Source organism: Lissotriton vulgaris, chromosome 4_1 (genome assembly GCF_964263255.1).
Source record: "Lissotriton vulgaris chromosome 4_1, aLisVul1.2, whole genome shotgun sequence".
NCBI classification, from domain to species: Eukaryota; Metazoa; Chordata; class Amphibia; order Caudata; family Salamandridae; genus Lissotriton; species Lissotriton vulgaris.
In genome coordinates, this window is record NC_141691.1 from 1,717,363,410 (window position 1) to 1,717,382,196 (window position 18,787).

General features: G+C 52.3%; 1 protein-coding gene across 2 annotated transcripts in view; it reads left to right on the forward strand.

Annotated features, from left to right (window-relative positions):
• TMEM67 (transmembrane protein 67) overlaps positions 1–18,787 on the forward strand; it is a 1,133,211-nt gene that overhangs the window by 273,087 nt on the left and 841,337 nt on the right. For both annotated transcript variants that reach the window (XM_086965990.1, XM_086965991.1), the window contains exons 8-9: positions 4,946–5,100; positions 5,215–5,323. In XM_086965990.1, coding sequence (XP_086822116.1) covers positions 4,946–5,100; positions 5,215–5,323 — 264 coding nt within the window. The remainder of the gene's footprint in view (positions 1–4,945; positions 5,101–5,214; positions 5,324–18,787) is intronic.

An 18,787-nucleotide genomic window follows, 5' to 3' on the forward strand; every position in this document is an offset into this window, starting at 1 on the left:
TGGCCACCTCGCGGGAGCAGCGCCGAGTCTCAGCCCTTCCCTCGGACCCTCAGGCTATTTCCAGCTTCCTGCATTCGTTTTATGCCCTGCGCCCTCTTCCAGTCAGGCGATCTCAATGCCCCCACTCACTTTGCAGGCTCCACCCGCGTCAGCGCCGCCGCACGTTGGCCTCGCTCTTTATATAGGCCGCAGTCCTGGGCCTCGATTTTGGCGGCTGGCCGGGTCCCAGCCTTCCCTCGGACCTTCAAGTTGCGTGGAGCACTATGCGCCCGTTTTGTGCGTGCTGGCCCCTCCAGACGGGCCACAATCCCAGCGCCGCACTTACTTTAATTCATAGGCACCACCTGTGCCGACGCCGGCCCCGCTCTCCGCACAGGCCGCAGTCCTGGGCCTCGATTTTGGCGGCTGGCGGCGCTCGGGTTCCACACCCTCACACCGGCAGGTCGCTGGAGCTCCGGTCGCGGTGCTTCGCTCCCGGAGGGTCCCGGGGCTCCGCTCCAAAGGCGATTCTGTCGGCACTTGCCTGAGGAGGCTTGGGCGCCGTTGGCAGTACGCCCCAACGAGGATAAATTGGCCGGATTTCAGGGGACAGCCACGGTCCCGGCGGAGCTCAGAGTTAGGCGGTCATTTCAGACGGCGCCTGGCCACGCCCCTTCAATATAAGATATATTAAATACAATACAATTCACAAGCACAGTGCGTATGCTGAGCAGGGGAAATCTAAAAAGGGGCACTTTTGTACAATATACTACAGGGTAATGAACAAAGCCATTTTTCAAACACATCTGCCACAGTCCTTTCCTAAGTGGAAAAATGTACTGAAACAATTCAGTTGACTGCTTCAGTTCATCTTCAGGTGGGTTCCCTTTCAGTAGGCACATGTAATGACATGAATGCTGAGTTTTGTATAGTTTGCTTCAAATTAGCGTTGCATTAAAATAATACTGGAAAAGGTGCCGCATTACCGCGCTGCGGTTTGTTAGCGCTCTGTTTTTAATACCTTTGCTTTGGAGTTATTTTTTGTTTCATTTTCGTTTTTAACTTTGAACTGTGGAATTGGTTGGGTTCTCTCCCCCCCCCTCATACCTGCATATAATTTGTGGAAGATACACCACCGTTTTGGTGGGCCCGGGTTCTGTGGGTGGTCCGGGGATCGTCGATCGGCGCCATTTTGGATTGGGACGCTGGTCTTTAGGCGGGCGCCATCTTGGAGCGTCCTTGCGCTCCTCTCTCCATTTCTCCGCCTATTTAAGGCGAGTTTAGGCAGCGGGCAGCCTGGAAAAGGTGCCGCATTACCGCGCTGCGGTTTGTTAGCGCTCTGTTTTTAATACCTTTGCTTTGGAGTTATTGTTTATTTCATTCTCGTTTTTAACTTTGAACTGTGGAATTGGTTGGGTTCTCACCCCCCCCTCATACCTGCATATAATTTGTGAAAGATACACCACCGTTTTGGTGGCCCGTGTTCTGTGGGTGGTCCGGGATCGTCGATCGGCGCCATTTTGGATTGGGACGCTGGTCTTTAGGCGGGCGCCATCTTGGAGCGTCCTTGCGCTCCTCCCGACATTTCTCCGCCTATTTAAAGTCGCCTTCTCCCGCGCAGCGGGAACGCGCAGTCGGACGCCGTCGCTTGCCGGAGTCTTGCCAGATCCTGCTCGTCTGCGCCCGTCCGCGCTAAGGACGCGCTGGGCGCAGCGGGCCCCTCCCGCTTAGTACCTTTTGGGAGGTAGGATGATTGTTGACACCAGTGCTTTGCTCCGGGCGATTCGGCAGTCCCTTCCACGATGCGTTTCTGCACCTAACCATCCCTTGTGTGGCCCCTATCAATGTGCCTGCAAGGGATGGTCGCTCGACCAGCCAGCGGGTATTCGGGACTATGACAATTCTGCTGCTCCACCGGAAGGCATAAGTGTGCCTTGGTTGAGTAAGGGTTGTGTTCATGGCCTGCGGATATTAAACCTCAATACCAGATCTCTGGTTAAACATCATCTGTCTATTATGGACCTTATCACTGACGAGGAGTCGGATCTGTTTATCATCACTGAGACCTGGCTCCAGGGCACAGATGCAGCCATAATTAATTTGGCTTGCCCCCCAGGATATTCACTTTTTAAATGGAATCGTCTGTCCAGAGGTGGAGGTATTGCCCTAGCTATAAAATCTACCTTTGCGTGCTCGTGGACGGGTCTGCACATTGCAGGGTGCGAAAGCGCCCTGTTTAAGATTACTATCAGTCCCCAGTTCACGCTGTCTGGGATGGTAGTGTACCGCCCCCCAGGCAGTGATGTAGCTTTCAGGGGAGCTTTCCCTGAGGCGGTTAGTACGCTAGCTAGTGACTGCGCCAATCTTTGCATCTTAGGTGACCTCAACCTCCATTTTGACAACCAACAGACTTCGGCCATCAGTGGTTTTCTGGCGGATCTGGAGGCTCTTCAGTTGACCCAACTTGTCACTCAATACACACATGTGGCTGGTCACATTTTGGACCCGTTTTTCACTAACTTACCGGATGTCCAAATTTTGGCTATTTCTCCAGTGGGTTGGACTGATCATTTTTTGGTGTCCATCTGGCTACCTCTCCCCGAAACCCCCACTATTCCATCTCCTAAGTGGATTCCTCGGCGGCACTGGAATAAGCTCAGGCTAGAGGACCTACATTACATCATGGCTAAAGAGCCACTAGGCCCTCTGTCCGACGCCACCTCGGGCTACGACCAATTTTGCAGCTGGATTACCAAGGCGTTCAACAGATTAGTGCCCATCATCCTAAGTAAATCCAGCTCCAGGCAGTCGAGTCCTTAGTATGACGGTGCCCTCCGCGCTCTGAAGGGTTCATGTAGACGGGCAGAAAGGGAGTGGCGGAAGACGTATGATGCCGTAAAAAAAAACGCGTATTTGGCCTCTGTCAAGCTCTACCATCGAGCTATTTGTAGAGCCCGTGCGGCGTTTTATGCGACGGAATTCCGTAACAGCCACAACCCTTCGAAGACCATCTTCAAAGCCCTAAAAAATCTGATGGCTAAGAGAGCGGTTCCGCTTGTAGATGGCTCTACCTCCCATTGTGAGATCTTGGCCGCTTTCTTCCTGGAGAAAGTTAAGACCATTTATCAGTCGTTTCCCAGTACGACGCTGCCACTCACTCCTCTGAATGGCCCTCGCAGCTGCCCGGCATTACATTCTCTCCCTACTCTCTCCTGGGATGGGTTTGTTAAGTTGGCACAACGAGTCAAGTCTGGTTCTCCGGCAGATCCGCTCAGACCTGCCCTCTTTAGAGATTCGTCTTTTCAGGGGCGCACTGTAGTGTGTTCACTGATTAACCTTTCCTTGACTTCAGGCACTGTTCCTGCCAAGTGGAAGCAGGCGGTGGTTTCCCCGATCCTGAAAAAACCATCATTGGATCCTTTAAAACCGGAAAACTACCGCCCGATTTCATTGCTTCCCTGGCCGGCCAAAGTCATGGAGGCTCATGTCAACCTGGCTTTATCCGAGCATTTGGCCCGGGCCAATGTCCTCTATCCTACGCAGAATGGGTTCCGTGCTGGTCACAGCACGGAGACCGCCCTTCTGGCAATGGTAGAACATCTGCGGAGTGTGTTGGATGCAGGTCAAACGGTAGCGCTTATCTTATTAGACCTTAGCGCTGCCTTTGACACGGTGTCCCATCGCATCCTTCTGCACCGCCTGGAGGACATTGGCATCTGTGGCTCTGCTCTGCAGTGGTTCCGTTCCTTCCTCAGCGATCGCTCCTTCTGCGTTGCCAACCCTCCTTTTCAGTCCAAATTCCATCAGCTGGACCTGGGGGTCCCTCAGGGCTCCTCGCTGAGTCCCACGCTTTTCAATCTGTACGTGCGGCCGCTGGCTGATGTCGCCAGGCAGTGGGGCCTAACCATGGTCTTGTATGCCGACGACACACAGCAAGCGGTCACGATCAGCGGGGATGCCGAACAGGATGCCCCCAGGTTCCGAGATGGGCTGAGAGAGGTGGCCAGCTAGATGAATAACAACTGTCTCCAGCTGAACGCGAAAAAGACTGAGGTGATGATCGTGGGAAGGGGAACGGATCGCTGGGGGGACATTTGGTGGCCTCTGGAGCTAGGGCCGGCCCCTACACCGGTGATGGAACTTAGAAACTTGGGAGTGTGGCTTGACCACACCCTTTGTTTTACTACCCACACTAAGAGAGTGGCGGCATGCTGTTTTGGTGTCCTGCGTGGGCTGAGACCAGTGCTCAAATTTTTTGATGCCCCGACGAAGACAGTTGGTCATCCAAGCGACGATCATCTCCCGACTGGACTATGCCAGCTCGCTCCTGCTGGGAGTTAACCAATCTGAGATTGTTCGCCTGCAGCGCTTACAGAACGCGGCTGCGAGAGCAGTGGTGTGTCTGCCGAGGTCCTGTCCCTTTTCCAATACTCTGCGGTCCCTACATTGGCTACCAATTAAAAGCCGAATCCATTTTAAGGTCCCTAGCCTTGCCTTTAAAATTTTAAAAGGATCGGCACCAGAGATCCTCAATAATCTCTTATCCGCCTATGTCCCGACTCGCTCTCTCAGATCTCTTGGGCAATCCCTTACGGTTAGCCCGTGTTTCAGGCTTAGCCGGATGGGCGGTCGTTCTTTTCGTGTGAGAGCTGCGGCTCTCTGGAACTCTCTCCCTTTGGAAATCCGCCTGTTAGAGGATCTATTAGCATTCCGTAGGGCCGTGAAAACTCACCTGTTTTAACTGCTTTTATACTGACTCCCACACTTTTCTGTTTCCTTTTGCGTTGTGTTATGTTCACCTTTTCCATGCGCCAGGACGCTCCTTAGCTGGAGCATCTGTGCGCAAAATAAATGATGATAACCTAACATAACAATTCAGTAGATAATGCATATGGAAAATGCAATTTTATTCAAACGATTGTTATGGTTAACATGATTGTTAATTTATTTTATGTTTTTCTTGCAGCTGTACTCAAATCTTACAGCTTGCCAGGCTCTTGGCAACATGTGCGTGATGAACATGCATTCCATAGGATCAACCAACTCTGATGCGTGTGGGTTGTTTCAGGACATTGTCAGAAAAACTGCAGGTCTGGGATCTGTTCATTCCATTTCATTTTGGTAAGTCCTGCAACCTCTGTTTGTTGTATCTCATACCTCTAAGTTGCCTACATTTACATATAAAATAAAATGTTTGTTAAATTATGTGTCAGTGGGCATGTTTATTATTTGCAGGCGAACAAATCTTCCATGGCTCTTTTATGGAGAACACCCAGGCCTAGCTGCTCGAATACTTACTACGTCTCAGTTTCCTGTGAGCTTCAATTTTAAAGGTTCTGATCAGGTAAGCCCTTGTGTTGCCTCTGAAGGGGTGACACATAACTCTGCAATTAAATCATAAATGGATATGGCTGGTATTCTATTATAAGAAATGTTCAAATGCACTTTTCAATTAGAAAACAATGCAGTAAACAAAGTAATACAATTAGTCAACCAAAGCTGTTTTACTTGTAAAGCTAAATTTTTAAACATTATAATGTAGCACTGTTGAATCTACCTGACTTCTTTTTAACCGTGTGTATCTGATAGAGATTTGTAGTTGCAGATTCCTTACATTGGAATAATCCCAAGGCTTCAGACTGGATCGGGACCTTGTATGAGCAGTACCCCTGCGTGCCACTTGGAGAAATTGTTAAGCTCCGCATCTGCCTTGTCTGCACTGGAAGTGACGTGCACAGTACTTTTATAGGCTACACCCTGGCATGCTGATGTCAGTTCTTTCATTTCCGTCTTAGATAGGGTTGATCTGGTCGGAGCTACTCTCGGGCAATTTTTGACTGGCCTTTTCCGACTTTTTTGTCTACTCTTTTTGAGAGAATTTTTCTCCTTGTAGGAGAATACCATTTAAGAAACTGGCTGGTTTCAAACCATGTGATGCCTTTGAAAGACCACTACTTGGTGTGCTTATGGTGCTTGAAGTGGAGCGGGCCACGGTTCCAAAACCTGGGAGGAATGCAGTGCCATGCACCCAAAGGCGTTGACCGAGCGATCCCTCAACTCGTCGCTGCCAGAGGTTGTACGACCCCATGATGCTCAAGATCCCAGTTACGTGGAAGGTCCCAGTTTCGTTCACTTAGCGGCACCCGGCAATTGTTGTCGCACTAGAAATCGTTGGGTAAGTCCCACAAGCATAAGAAGTCAAAGAGGTCTTCAACTTTGCCGCACCCGTTGAAGTCTTCCGTGACTTTCCTGAAGTTGGAACGAACCCTGCCCAGCTTAAAGAATTTAATGAGGCCATACACCTAATATTTGGGGGGCTTGGGCCCTCTGGAGTACCTTCAGGCCGCATAGGTTCAGGCGGAGCCACCCCAGTGGATCCCCGCTGGCGGGTTCACCTTTGGCGTCAGTTGGGCATCATGGATGCCTTGTTTGATCCAGAGCGGAGCAACTAGCGAGACCATGACCTTTCTCAACACCTTTTCCAGTGCTGAAGCTCACTGCAGTGCCATTTCCATCATCATTCCTGTCTTCGACATGGCACCGGGTGGGCGTCACCCGACACAAGTTCTGGTGCCGACTGGGACTATGCTTTCCAGATCAGAGCCAGTGCCTTTTACTTTTGACAGGACTGAAAAGGGAGATGAATAGGAGGGGTCAGAGGACTTTTATGGATACCAGCATTGATTAGATGAGAATGAGGGCAACTGTTATGAGGAAGGGGTAGAGGCCAGTGAGTTAGACACATCACCTGCTACCATGCCTACAGAGGAGAGAGCCTCTTTTGCTATGGTGGTGCACAGGGCAGCTGAGGTCTTGGACCTTCAGCTACCCACTGTGGCAGTCAAGACAAATGTCTTGAAATAGGTGCTTTAGCCGGGAGTTTCTCCCTCCGCACCTTGCCGCCCCTTTAAGGAAGCCCTCATAGATGTCCTACTTGGGGTCTCGTCCAAGCCCTGCACAGGAACTCCTGTGCATAGGACAATTACCCGCCGCCATTGCTCCGCTCCTGGGGACCCCAGTTTCCTTTTCGCTGCACCCCACCACGGAGAGCTTGATGATCCAAGCCTCCACTTCTAGGATTAACCCTGATGCGTCCCCTACCACTCCACTGGATAGGGAATCCAAGAGTCTGGATACCTTTGGCAAGAGAATGTTCTTTTCCGCCAGTCTTGCATTGCGGTTGGTGAACACCACTTGCCTTTTGGGACGATATTCCTTACAATCTCTGATTCAGTTGCGCAGGTGTTGCCTATGGTCTTGGAGGACTCCAGAGCCATACTCTCCCTAGCTATTGCTGATGGGAGAGACGCAGCAAAGTTCATCATATGATGTGGACTGGAAATTACCGACTCACTGAGTACATAGATTTCATCGTTGGTGGCCCTGCAGCGCCATGCCTAGCTGAGAACAACTGTTTTTTTTCAGGGGATGTCCAAGGCTCGCTTATGGACATGTCCTTTGATGGCTTTCATTTTTGGAAAGAAGGCGGACTCACAGCTGAAGTGCTTTAAGGGAAGCAGAGCCATGGCCAGGTCCTTGAGCTTGTCTATTGCCCCTCACCACTCTCAGTCCTCCTTCTGCCCCTAATGTGGGTACAGAAGGGGTCTCAACTGTGTCCAAACCCTCCCAACCACATCACCCAACAGGCTTCCCAGCCTTTTCGAGGCAGAGGACGTGGGTCCTATAGATCACGTGGGACAGGTAGCCAGAGGTCAGGTCAGTCCACCACCCCCAGCAGCTGCAGCCTCCAGACCTCTTTAGTTTGCTCTTCGACTATCATGGGCATCCATTGAGGGGCAGGAAATGCCATCTGCACCACTGGCGGTTAGTAACATGGGACCATTGTTTTTTGCAAATCGTCCGAAACTGCTACTCCCTCCCCTTTAAGATTACCTCATAACCCATGCCACCCACTTACGACTGGCAGAGGACCACCTCTTGTTGCTCCGTCCGGCAGTTCTGGCTCTCTTGGCCAAGAGAGCTATAGAGACGGTGCCTGCATCAGAAGTAGGATTTTGTTGCTATTCCACCTACTTTCTGGTGCCCAAGAATGGAGGCCTTTGTCCTATGCTAAACCTGCACCATCTTAACCTCTTCCTGAAAAAGGGGAAATTCAAAATCTTCTTGCAAGTCCTGTCTGCCTTGCACCCGGGAGACTGGATGGTAGCGTTGGACTTCCAGGACTCATATTTCCCCATCTCCGTCCTGCATGCCCACACACGTTACCTACCGTCCACATTGGGCCATGAGCACTTTCAGTATGCCGAGCTCCCCTTCAGCTTGGAGAAAATGACTGAATAATTGGTCTTTCCTCTGCTGGGCATTCGAGCGAGAGCGCTAATAGTCAGCACGCAAACCAGCAAGCTGTCAGAAAGCGAGCGTCCCCTACAATATGTAAACTTTTACAAGGCGCCAAAATGTGCATGCAGTAACCGGAACATAAAACATGGCGACTGTGTTCGATGTAACTTAAACAAATTCTCGTATTGGTATAGAATAATTGTTCAATACTAGAAATAGACGCTTGTATTAATTTATGAATCATCGGATACAAAACCTCAGATCAATTACTGACATACAGACCTAATATAAGTGTGTTTTATAAACGTATGGACTTGATGTCTGACGGCAAAATCAATATGCAACACTTAAATCGTCTACACAGGTAGCCATGATGATTTAGTATTGGTCATAATAAAATATACTTCTTATACCATGCTGAAATGTAAGTGGCCATCTAAACCAAGATAAATCCTTTTATGGATGTTTAGTGTGGAACAAAGATAATTAGAGGGCGATAGATAAATAGATAGAGTGAGGGCGATAGATAAATAGATAGAGTGAGGGCGAAAGATAAATAGATAAATAGAGTGAAGGCGATTTATAGACTAAGGGCAATAGATAGATAGATAAATAGATAGATAGTGAGGGCGATAGATAGATAGAGTGAGGGCGATAGATAAACAGATAGATAGAGTGAGGGGGGATAGATAAACAGAGTGACGGCGATAGATAGACTGAGGGCGCTAGATAGATAGATATCTGTGAGTGAGGGCAATAGGTAGAGTGAGGGCAATAGGTAGAGTGAGGGCGATAGAGTGAGGGCAATAGGTAGAGTGAGGGCGATAGAGTGAGGGCGACAGATGGATAGAGTGAGGGCGACAGATGGATAGAGTGAGGGGGCGACAGATGGATAGAGTGAGGGCGACAGATGGATAGAGTGAGGGCGACAGATGGATAGAGTGAGGGCGACAGATGGATAGAGTGAGTGCGATAGATGGATAGAGTGAGTGCGATAGATGGATAGAGTGAGTGCGATAGATGGATAGAGTGAGGGCGATAGATGGATAGAGTGAGGGCGATAGATAGAGTGAGGGCGATAGATAGAGTGAGGGCGATAGATAGAGTGAGGGCGATAGATAGAGTGAGGGCGATAGATAGAGTGAGGGCGATAGATAGAGTGAGGGCAATAGATAAATAGATAGAGTGAGGGCGATAGATAAATAGATAGAGTGAGGGCGAAAGATAAATAGATAGAGTGAGGGCGAAAGATAAATAGATAAATAGAGTGAAGGCGATATATAGACTAAGGGCAATAGATAGATAGATAAATAGATAGATAGTGAGGGCGATAGATAGAGTGAGGGCGATAGATAGAGTGAGGGCGATAGATAGAGTGAGGGCGATAGATAGAGTGAGGGCGATAGATAGAGTGAGGGCGATAGATAGAGTGAGGGCGATAGATAGAGTGGGGGCGATAGATAGAGTGGGGGCGATAGAGTGGGGGCGATAGAGTGGGGGCGATGGAGTGGGGGCGATAGAGTGGGGGCGATGGAGTGGGGGCGATAGAGTGGGGGCGATGGAGTGGGGGCGATGGAGTGGGGGCGATGGAGTGGGGGCGATGGAGTGGGGGCGATGGAGTGGGGGCGATGGAGTGGGGGCGATGGAGTGGGGGTGATAGTGAGGGGCGATAGATAAATAGATGGAGTCAGGGCGATAGATAAATAGATGGAGTCAGGGTGATAGATAAATAGATGGAGTCAGGGCGATAGAGTGAGGGCGATAGATAGAGTGAGGGCGATAGATGGACTAAGGGCAATAGATAGATAGATAAATAGATAGAGTGAGGGCGATGGAGTGAGGGTGACAGATAGATAGAGTGAGGGTGATAGATAGATAGTGAGGGCGATAGATAAACAGATAGATAGAGTGAGGGGGGATAGATAGATAGTGAGGGCGATAGATAAACAGATAGATAGAGTGAAGGGGGATAGATAGATAGTGAGGGCGATAGATAAACAGATAGATAGAGTGAGGGGGGATAGATAAACAGAGTGACGGCGATAGATAGACTGAGGGCGCTAGATAGATAGAGTGTGGGCGAAAGATAGATAGAGTGTGGGCGATAGATAAATAGAGTGTGGGCGATAGATAAATAGATAGATACAGTGAGGGCGATAGATAGATAGTCAGGGCGATAGGTAGAGTGAGGGCAATAGGTAGAGTGAGGGCAATAGGTAGAGTGAGGGCAATAGGTAGAGTGAGGGCAATAGGTAGAGTGAGGGCAATAGGTAGAGTGAGGGCAATAGGTAGAGTGAGGGCAATAGGTAGAGTGAGGGCAATAGGTAGAGTGAGGGCAATAGGTAGAGTGAGGGCAATAGGTAGAGTGAGGGCAATAGATAGAGTGAGGGCAATAGATAGAGTGAGGGCAATAGATAGAGTGAGGGCAATAGATAGAGTGAGGGCAATAGATAGAGTGAGGGCAATAGATAGAGTGAGGGCAATAGATAGAGTGAGGCAATAGGTAGAGTGAGGGCAATAGGTAGAGTGAGGGCGATAGAGTGAGGGCAATAGGTAGAGTGAGGGTGATAGAGTGAGGGCGACAGATAGATAGAGTGAGGGCGACCGATAGAGTGAGGGCGACCGATAGAGTGAGGGCGACCGATAGAGTGAGGGCGACCGATAGAGTGAGGGCGACCGATAGAGTGAGGGCGACCGATAGAGTGAGGGCGACCGATAGAGTGAGGGCGACAGATAGAGTGAGGGCGACAGATAGAGTGTGGGCGATAGATAGATAGAGTGTGGGCGATAGATAGATAGAGTGTGGGCGATAGATAGATAGAGTGTGGGCGATAGATAGATAGAGTGTGGGCGATAGAGTGTGGGCGATAGAGTGTGGGCGATAGAGTGAGGTCGATAGAGTGAGGTCGATAAATAGAGTGAGGTCGATAAATAGAGTGAGGCCGATAGATAGAGTGAGGCCGATAGATAGAGTGAGGCCGATAGATAGAGTGAGGCCGATAGATAGAGTGAGGCCGATAGATAGAGTGAGGCCGATAGATAGAGTGAGGCCGATAGATAGAGTGAGGCCGATAGATAGAGTGAGGCCGATAGATAGAGTGAGGCCGATAGATAGAGTGAGGCCGATAGATAGAGTGAGGCCGATAGATAGAGTGAGGCCGATAGATAAATAGATAGAGTGAGGCCGATAGATAAATAGATAGATACAGTGAGGGGTGATAGATAAATAGATAGATACAGTGAGGGCGATAGATAAATAGATAGATAGAGTGAGGCCGATAGAGTGAGGCCGATAGATAGATAGAGTGAGGGCGATAGATAGATAGAGTGAGGGCGATAGATAGATAGAGTGAGGGCGATAGATAGATAGAGTGAGGCCGATAGATAGAGTGAGGCCGATAGATAGAGTGAGGCCGATAGATAGAGTGAGGCCGATAGATAGAGTGAGGCCGATAGATAGAGTGAGGCCGATAGATAGAGTGAGGCCGATAGATAGAGTGAGGCCGATAGATAGAGTGAGGCCGATAGATAGAGTGAGGCCGATAGATAGAGTGAGGCCGATAGATAAATAGATAGAGTGAGGCCGATAGATAAATAGAGTGAGGCCGATAGATAAATAGATAGAGTGAGGCCGATAGATAAATAGATAGAGTGAGGCCGATAGATAAATAGAGTGAGGCCGATAGATAAATAGATAGATAGAGTGAGGGGCGATAGATAAATAGATAGATAGAGTGAGGGGCGATAGATAAATAGATAGATACAGTGAGGGCGATAGATAGTCAGGGCGATAGGTAGAGTGAGGGCAATAGGTAGAGTGAGGGCAATAGGTAGAGTGAGGGCAATAGGTAGAGTGAGGGCAATAGGTAGAGTGAGGGCAATAGGTAGAGTGAGGGCAATAGGTAGAGTGAGGGCGATAGAGTGAGGGCGACAGATAGATAGAGTGAGGGCGATAGATAGATAGAGTGAGGGCGATAGATAGATAGAGTGAGGGCGATAGATAGATAGAGTGAGGGCGATAGATAGAGTGAGGGCGATAGATAGAGTGAGGGCGATAGATAGAGTGAGGGCGACAGATAGATAGAGTGAGGGCGATAGATAAATAGATAGATACAGTGAGGGGCGATAGATAGAGTGAGGGCGATAGATAGAGTGAGGGCGATAGATAGATAGAGTGAGGTGGCCTCGTGGTGGACGTGGTGGTGGCGGTGGTGGTGGTGGTGGAGGATGTTGTGATGGTGGTGGTGGACGCGGACGTGGTGGTGGTGGAGGACATCGTTGTGGTGGACATGGTGGTGGTGGTGGATGTGATGGATGTGGTGATGGAGGTGGTGGTTGTGGAGTTTGTGGTGGTGGACGCGGTGGTGGTAGACGCGGTGGTGGTGGACGCAGTGGTGGTGGACGCGGTGGTGGTGGAAGCGGTGAGGGTGGACGCGGTGAGGGTGGAAGCGGTAATGGTGGATGTGGTGATTATGGACGCGGTGGTTGTGGACGCGGTGGTGGTGGACGTGGTGGTGGTGGACATGGTGGTGGATGTAGTGATGGATGTGGTGGTGTCCTGGTGGTGAAAGTGGATGTGATAGTGGTGGAGGTACACGTGGTGGTGGACGTGGTAGTGGCCTCGTGGTGGATGTGGTGGTGGCGTTGATGGACATGGTTGTGGTGGTGGACATGGTAGTGGTGGACGTGGTGGTGGATGTGGTGGTGGAGGTGGACATGGTGGTGGTGGTGGTGGACATGGTGGTGGTGGATGTGGTGGTGGGGGACGTGGTGGTGGACGTTGGGGTAGTGGATGTGGTGGATGTGGTGGTGGACATGGTGGTGGTGGATGTGGTGGAAGCAGTGGTGGTGGACACAGTGGTGGTGGATGCGGTGGTGGTGGACGCGGTGGTGGTGGACGTGGTGATGGTGGACGTGGTGATGGTGGTAGATTTGGTGGTGGTGGACATGGAGGTGGTGGACGTAGTAGTGGTGGAGGTAGTGGTTGTGGACGTGGTGGTTGTGGACGTGGTGGTTGTAGACGTGGTGGTTGTGGACGTGGTGGTCGACGTGGGGGTGGTGGATGTGGTGGATGTGATGGTGGTGGATGTGGTGGTGGTGGAGGACGTTGTTGAGGTGGAGGACGTCGTTGAGGTAAACATGGTGGAGGTGGACGAGGTGGTGGTGGAGGTGGGTGTGGTCGTGGATGTGACGCTGTTGGTGATGGACATGGTGGTGGTGGTGGACGTTGGGGTGGTGGATGTGATGGTGGTGGAGGATGTCGTTGAGGTGGACATGGTGGTGGACGTGGTGGTTGAGGTGGGTGTGGTCGTGGATGTGGCGCTGTTGGTGATGGACATGGTGGTGGTGGTGGACACGGTGGTGGTGGATGCAGTGGTGGACGTGGTGGTGGTGGACATGGTGGTGGTGTTGGACGTGGTGGATGTTGTCTTGGTGGTGGTGGACATGGTAGTGGTGGTGGATGTAGTGGTGGATGTGGTTTTGAACTTGGTGGTGGATGTGGTGGTGGTGGTGGTGGAGGTAGACGTGGTGGTGGCGGTGGTGTTGGATGTGGTGGTGGTGAAGATAGACGTGGTGGTGATGGTGGACGTGGTGGTGGTGGTGGACGTGGTGGTGGACCTGGTGGTGGACGTGGTGGTGGACGTGGTGGTGGACATGGTGGTGGAGGTGGATGTGGTGGAGGTGGATGTGGTGGAGGTGGGCGTGGTGGAGGTGGACGTGGTGGTGGTGGACGTGGTGGTGGTGGACGTGGTGGTGGACGTTGGGGTAGTGGATGTGATGGTGGTGGTGGAGGACGTCGTTGAGGTGGACGTTGTTGAGGTGGACATGGTGGTGGTGGTGGAGGTAGGTGTGGTCGTGGATGTGGCGCTGTTGGTGGTGGACATGGTGGTGGTGGTGGTGGACGCGGTGGTGGTGGACGCGGTGGTGGTGGATGCAGTGGTGGAAGTGGTGGTGGTGGACATGGTGGTGGTGTTGGACGTGGTGAATGTTGTGGTGGTGGTGGTGGACATGGTAGTGGTGGTGGATGTAGTGGTGGATGTGGTTTTGGACTTGGTGGTGGATGTGGTGGTGGTGGAGGTAGACGTGGTGGTGGACATGGTGGTGGTGGATGTAGTGGTGGTGAAGATAGACGTGGTGGTGGTGGACATGGTGGTGGTGGACATGGTGGTGGTGGACGTGGTGGTGGTGGAGGTGGTGATGGATGTGGTGGATGTGGTGGAGGTGGATGTGGTGGAGGTGGGCGTGGTGGTGGTGGACGTGGTGGTGGTGGATGTGGTGGTGGTGGATGTGGTGGTGGTGGATGTGGTGGTGGTGGTGGTGGTGGATCTGGTGGTGGACGTGGTGGTGGTGGACGTGGTGGTGGTGGACGTGGTGGTGGTGGTGGATGTGGTGGTGGTGGACGTGGTGGTGGTGGATGTGGTGGTGGTGCACATGGTAGTGGTGGACGTGGTGGTGGTGGATGTGATGTGGTGGTGGTATTGGATGTGGTGGTGGTGGAGGTAGACGTGGTGGTGGTTGACGTGGTAGGGTCCTCGTGGTGGACGTGGTGGTGGTGATGGACACGGCTGTGGTGGAGGTGGACTGTTGGACTTGGCCCTTCTGGCAGGTTCACCCCTGAACTTTTTGCCTAGTGACTTCTGGTCTTTGCGCACTTTGACACTGTGGCGCAGTATAAAGTGCGGGTGCTCCCTCAGTGCGTGTGTGAGATTGGCCTGCTCTCCCATAGGAATGCATGGGGAATGTCTGTGTCCCTGGTAGTTCCTGATGCGTGAGGCGTGCATGCTCAAGTTTGGTATGTGCACACTCGTGTGATTGAATGCTTCGCAACGATGTATGTGGCATGACTGTGTCTTGTGCGGAAGCGCCACTTCTAGGAGTTGGCATATTAGTGTAAAATATGCCTGGCGTGTGATTGGCTGGAGCTGGCTGGGATGCCAGGCTCCAGGAAGTCTGTGTGGGTCTGCCCCGGTGGTGAATGGAGAGATTAGCATGCTGATGTGAGGGAGGGGCTGCGCCTGTGTCCTGAATGAGGCTGGGTTTCCCCCACACAATGCTGGCTCCGCCCCCTGTGGTGCGACTGATGACCCTAGCCTGCCTGATGAATAAAAGGGGTGGTTGAGCCATCAACAGTGCTCACAGACCAGCTGCGACTGGTTCTGCCCCCACCCTGCACCTACAGACAAAAGAAAAGGTGTATAAAAGAGGGGCTGTGACCCCATGAAAATGTTCTTGTTTGCTGCTTGAATCTGCCAGGGGCCTGCTGCTGCTTGGGCTCAGGGGAAGGCTTGCCTCCCTGAGCCCTGCCCAGCCCCTGGACTGCTGAGATGCTGGATTGCCAAAGGACTGTGTTGCTTTCTGTGCCTTCCTAGCGCCTGGGAGCGCTGTATTTCTTTCCTAGCGCTTGGGAGCGCTTTATCCTGCCTTTAGCGCTGGGAGCGCTGTTTTCATGCCCACAGCGCTTGGGAGCGCTGTTTATCCAAGCCGGTGCCCACCCGGCATTTGCCCCGTTCTGCGAAGGGTCCCTGGGCCCCAGCGAGTGCCTACCTCGCTTGACTTCTTATTATTTAATTTCGAGGGTGCCTACCCCTCTTAAATGCCCCCGAGATACACCGCCGCGGCCCGAGCGCCGCAAAACAGGAAGCCAGGCACTACGGTGCCTGACTCGGGGCGGGACATCTGGTTTTGCGGGGAAGTCCCGCCCGCCGCTGCACCGTGATTGGCTGCCCGATTCCGCCAACAGAGAAAGATGGCCGCATGCTGCCCGGGCTCCAGTGAGCTGTTGGGAGCACCGGTGGACCAGCAGAAAGCCGCCCAAAAGGTTGCAGGGCTCCCAGGACCCGGAGGGAGCCCCGGAAGAAGATTGCCGCCGAGCCGTGAGGGCTCCTCAATCTGAGCCCCGGTCCCAGAAGAGGGAACGAGGTGAAGCAGAGACACACCGCGTCCAGAGACCCGGTGAGTAAAGAGGGGGCTGCTGTCCTGAGTTGTTTAGACGGCCCCATGGAGGCACATTGTAGGCGCCTGGGCGGCCCCGCTGGCGACAGGGCCGCCCCAACAGTTGGAGACATGATTCCTTTAAGAGCCAGATGGCTCAGTACTGCTTATTATCTCCAAGAGCCCGTGCATGGCTCCCAGGGTGGCCCAGTTATTTTGAAAGCACAGTATCCTTGGGGCATGATGGTTTCAGGAGCCAGTGCGCTCCCCAGGGGCAGTGATCCCTAGAGCCAGAGTGGCTCCCACCTGTTTTTGGCCCCATTCTTCCCAGAGCCAGATGGCTCCCACAGTTGATGCAGTTTTGTTCCTGAGGGGCCAGTGAGGGCCCTGTCGCAGATTTGTTTTCCAGCTGCCCAGCAATTAGCGCGCAGCTGCACCGTTTAGGTCTTTCTCTTTTAGGGGCATGTACTTTGGACTTTAGGAGTGAGGCGCACTCCTTCATCCCTGGCCTTTTCCCAGCTGCGCAGCACTTAGTGCCAGTTGCAGCGTTTAGGCCCCCTATTCTGTCCCTCAGCTGCCCAGCACTTTGTGGGCAGCTGCTACGTTTAGGTTTTGGCGCAGTAGCGCAACCTGGACCCTGGACTTTGATGTAAGTTCTATGCTAATGTGATTTATGCGAAGTGTTCTTTGCTGCACCTCTGAATGTATTGTAGATGCATCATGTGCCTTGTTCCTTACACCGCTGAACGTGGGTTGATGCGTCATGTGTTCTTACACCTCTGAATGTATTGTTGATGCATCATGTGTTTTCCTTCCCTGCACCTCTGAATGTATGTTTATGCATCATGTGTTTTGTCCCCAGGTCTAGACCCCTAAATGTATGGTGATATTTAGTTGGTTGTTCTTGCTAGTACCGGTGGTGCTAGTGAGGTCCTGGTTCCCTGCGTGACCTGTTCCTAAGGTGGTTAGGATTGCGTAGGTGGTACTTACCTGATTACCAGTAGTTACTTGTTTTGTGCTACAGTGATTTTCTGTTATGTTCTAAGTGATATTCCAAGGGCTTGATACTGAGCTCGCCCCCTGGCCAGAGTCCCAGGACCAGTGGACTCTATTGTGCCTTCCCTGACAAATTGCTGGGACTTGTCTGATCTCCCTTGGGCCCCTGGGCCTCGCTGAAATGTGCCTAGCTCATTCCCCTCGGCAGCTCGTGCCGGCCGCCCGTCCAAGCCTCGAGCCGCGCCGCTCTCCCCTGAGCTGGGCCGCCCGCATCCTGTCTTCCCCTCCTCTTCTGAGCCGCACACATTGGTCGTCCCAGAGAAACGCTTGTACCTTGCCGGCCGCCCGCTCAAGCCTCGAGCCGCACCACTCTCCCCTGAGTCGTGCCGCTTCGCTGGGCCGCCCGCTCAAGTTTACTAAGGAGGTCCCTCGCATTATCCCTGCAACCAGGTCGGGAGGTATTGTCCGGTAGGCTCTATGTTCTAAGTTCTAGGCCTACAAGTATTGTATTCTAAGTTCTAAAAGTGCTGATTCCTGACAGTGGTCCAGGTGGCCCTGTCTTGTACATAATCCCCTGTAAATTCTGCCCGTGCCTGTTGGCACATTGTAAAATGTGTGTTTTTATCTAATGTGTTTTGGTGTAATACAAAGGCTATTTTTATATATAACCGTGTGTGGAGTTTCCTTTGTGGTGGGCCTTGGGTGTTGTTGCTGGGGTGCGTGCGCAAATACTTAACTCATATCGCCTCCAAGTTTAGCCTTGCTGCTCGCGCCACGTTACCTAGAGGGTGAGCAGGGGTTATCTTGGCGTGTAACTCCCTTGCCCTGACTTAGGAGTGGTGGTCTCTGACTGACTTTGGCGCAAGCCCTGGCCAGCCAGGGATCCCATTTCTAACATGGACATGGTGGTGGTGGACGTGGTGGTGGATGTGGTGGACGTGGTGGACGTGGTGGTTGTGGACGTGGTGGTTGTGGACGTGGTGGTGGACATGGGGGTGATGGATGTGGTGGTGGTGGACGTGGTGGTGGTGGATGTGGTGGTGGTGCACGTGGTAGTGGTGGACGTGGTGGTGGATGTGATGTGGTGGTGGTATTGGATGTGGTGGTGGTGGAGGTAGACGTGGTGGTGGTTGACGTGGTAGGGTCCTCATGGTGGACGTGGTGGTGGTGATGGACATGGCCGTGGTGGTGGTGGACATGGTGGTGGTGGACGTGGTGGTGGATGTGGTGGACATGGTGGAGGTAGGTGTGGTGGGTGTGGTGGTGGTGGACGTGGTGGGGTGGACGTGGTGGGGTGGACGTGGTGGGGTGGACGTGGTGGACGTGGTGGTTGTGAACATGGTGGTGATGGACGTGGTGGTGGTGGATGTGGTGGTGGTGGTGGGTGTGGTGGTATGGAGGGCTGAATACGAGAGACAGTGAGAGATAAAAAAGGAGACAGGCAAGGGAGAGAGATGCAAAGCAGGAAGTAGAGAGGGAGAGAGCGGTGGATAGGGAAGTTGTGGAAAGCAGGGGGTGGCGTAGAGGGCAGGCGGAGAAGACCAGATGAAGAGGGTGTGGATACAGTAAATGCGAGAGA